The sequence below is a fragment of the Lycium ferocissimum genome, chromosome 8, assembly GCF_029784015.1.
Source record: "Lycium ferocissimum isolate CSIRO_LF1 chromosome 8, AGI_CSIRO_Lferr_CH_V1, whole genome shotgun sequence".
NCBI classification, from domain to species: Eukaryota; Viridiplantae; Streptophyta; class Magnoliopsida; order Solanales; family Solanaceae; genus Lycium; species Lycium ferocissimum.
Genome location: NC_081349.1, coordinates 5553227 through 5556559, shown reverse-complemented (window position 1 = coordinate 5556559; position 3333 = coordinate 5553227). Strand labels below are relative to the sequence as shown.

The 3333-nt window shown below is 32.1% G+C and overlaps 1 protein-coding gene across 1 annotated transcript; it reads right to left on the bottom strand.

The window, feature by feature from the left end:
- Window positions 1–473: 473 nt before the first annotated feature.
- On the bottom strand, window positions 474–1693 carry LOC132067145 (uncharacterized). Its single transcript, XM_059460291.1, has one exon. It carries the CDS (start codon window positions 1315–1317, stop codon window positions 853–855), a length of 465 nt encoding a protein of 154 aa, XP_059316274.1. The 5' UTR covers window positions 1318–1693; the 3' UTR covers window positions 474–852.
- Between the last annotated feature and the right edge of the window lie 1640 nt (window positions 1694–3333).

The window sequence follows — 3333 nt, the reverse complement described above, 5'->3', positions numbered from 1 at the left end:
ATGCAAGTTGTCTGCTTTATTTTTCAAGTACTCCCTCTATTCACTAATACTTGTCCATTATTGACTTTGGATGTATCTTAATGATTAATAAATGAAGTATACATTTTACTGTAAAACTCATATTAATTAGTATTAATCTTAATAGATTTGGAAAATGATTTGAAAATGAGTAATTAATATTAAAGTTAAAACAAGAAATATTGGTGTTTCTCTTGATATGTTAAAGTAGACAACTAAAATTGAAAATTTATTTTAAGTATTGTAGACAACTAAAAGTGAAAGAAGAGAGTAATTATTTTCACTTGTTTCGACTGTTATAGTTAACTGTAAAACTATGTTTACCCGGTAATTTATGATGAAATGTTAAATTTTCTGTCTTATATAATTGATTTTAGTTTCATTGCAAATGGCACTGCTTGATCATTTTGGAGCACAGAATCACAAATGAAATGAAGAAAGCTAACAACTCTGCATTTTCTTGAACCCCCAACCATATATTCCAATTGATGATAAAAGCTGAAAATACTACACTTTTGACAATCCCGACACAACAATCATGTGCATAGGCATAAGTACAAAACAAAAAACCCAGGCCAAAAGCTACAATTAACCAGAAAAAGAAAAACACGAGGAACAATTACCAAGTAATTACCAGCAGAACTTATAGTATGATGATATCGGTGAGAGTTTTCACACAATAAATGTGAGATTCTCACCAGTACCATTACTTTTCTCTTTGCCTTCCTTCATGTAATAGAAAAACTTAAAATTTAACAAAATAAAATAAAAATTACCACCCAGTAATTAGTGCATAAAGGGAGTTCCTCTCTAAACATATTTTTCTACTAATTTTCATGGACCAAGCTTGAAATCAATATGATTATCAGAAAATCTGACTCCCCCTTTACCTCCACTATTCTTAAAAGGCTTAGACCCCTTATAATGATCTCCATGTGCTGCAGCCACTTTAGAACTTGCAATTCTTTTATCAAATCCAAATTCTATATCCCCTCCTTCTCTTTTATTATGAAACTCATTGTGCTTATTCTTCTTTCCCTCCTTTTGTTTTTGTGGGTGACCTTGACTTTTCTTCACCTTAGGACCATGACTTTTCTTGCTGCATATGCGTCCCGCAACACAAGCAATAAGAGATATGACCAAAACTATAGCCAGGACAACAAAAACACTCACAAATGAACCATTTGAATTATGAGAAGAAGAGGATTGAGTCATTGGGATATTGTTTGGTTGATTAGGGAAATTGTTTGGATTATTAGGATAAACTTGAGTCGGTTGTTGTGGTTGCAATTGATCCATTTTCTTGGAATTTTGGTCGAGATAGTACTTAGCGTAGGCAGGACGAGCTTCAACAGAAAATTGACGAGTAAACGATAGCAAGAGATTGAGTTCAGTAGTTTGACTGAGGGTATGAACTTGTTTTTTAGACTAAAAAATCTAAGGTTGTGTTCTTTGAGTGAAACCAAAGGAAGATGTAGGAGAAGTAATGGGATAACAAGCATTAGCTAAGATGTACAATACATGTGGGAATATTTCATTTTGGATAAAAGCTTGATTCTTGATTTTGTTTCTTGAGTGCTTTGAGTGAAACAAGAAAGTTAAGACTGAGGAGAAGCAATTATCAAGAATCATACATGTGGGGCTATTGCATTCCAATAGGTTAGATATATTCTTGGTTTGGTTTGAGGGGGTTTTTGAATTCAAAAAAGTGGTGCTTTTTCTTTATTAAAGTGAGACAATTAAAGATATTCTAGTTGTCCTTTACTGCAGGAAGATAGGGTATAGTATATTTTAATTTTGTTTGCTTTGTTATGAGAGAAAGCAAGATTTTGGCTTTCATCCCTTTGAATACTTCACTAATCTGTTGAACATCACTAGGCCCCATGAAAGTCTCTTATTCCAACATGGCTCAGCTACTTTCCCTTTATTGTTTTATTACTGTATTATGTCTGCGATGCAGGAGAGACTGCTATGTCAGTTTAGTCAGTGCAGAACTTACATGCCTGAAATTGTTTAGATATTTTATGGTACATTTTACCATAATGCTTAGTTGATTAGCACATTAATCATGGGATTATAAACTTGTCATGATTTGGGTTCTTTTGGAACATCATAAAATTGATGCACGATTTGAACTCTCTAGATTTGGGATGTTACTGCACTCGCTGGCCATTTGAATTAATAAGTTCCAAATTTATGATTCCCTCTATTTCTTTTTAATAGTCTAGTACTAGTATTAACTTGACACTCCTCTTAAGAGATCATTTATTAAGAGTTTATTTTATTAAATTACACTTATTAATGGTAATTAAAATCCAATCAACAAAGCAATAATTGAAACGTAGAAACTAGAACCAACTACATAATGACAAGGATAGCATTGAAAAACAAATCTCTCTTGATTCGTTAAAGTTGACAAGTAAAAGAAAAAACTATTTTTAGTAGACTAGACTATTAAAAAGGAATGGAGGGTGTACTGTTTGTTGTATATAATGTATTTCTTAATATATATACACGATCTAAATCATACTTATTACTTCAATTGAACTCACAACTTAATATTGTACCTCCGGCCGCGCATGAAATAATCATGCAAAAAAGTTGATTCAATAAGTGATATACATTTACCTTTTTCAACTGTTTGAAGCAGCTAATCAACTTCAAAACTTTACTCCGATCATTACTAAAACTCGGAAAAGAGGATTAAAGAGTGAGATTGTCACAAGTAGTCGCTCCATCCCTCATTTTTTTCACCACATCTCACTATTTTGGATGTCTCAAAATTTTCTACATGTTCAGTGATGAATGTACATCAATCTTCGACTTTCCAACAGTGGTCTCAGCATACAAGTGTAGGATCATTGTCACCTTTTCTGAAGGGTTAAACACACATTAGATCATGTTCATTAAACTTTTGACTTTTCAAACTTGGAAAAAATTTAGATTAATATATATGTTCAAGCTGTAAAGAGTTTTTACACAATTAATGCAATATAACGGGTTATAGCATATTGTGAAAATGACCCTAATGTATTGAAAATAGTTTAAATCTGTCCTTCCTCCTCCTATTGTAGCACAATTACTCTTAACATTAAATTTTGGATTAAAAATGTCCTTTCTTCCACCTATTGGACCTGAATTGTCCTTTAAGTTTACAATTCAAATATCTTACCTGACACTCCTCCTTTTAAAGGAATTATGAGATGGAGTTATGAGATGGCATATGTGAAGTTTTAATTAAATAGGTGGCACTTGTTTATTGATCATGTGGTATTAGACTCAATCCATAAATAATTTGATCCATCTGAATTTACA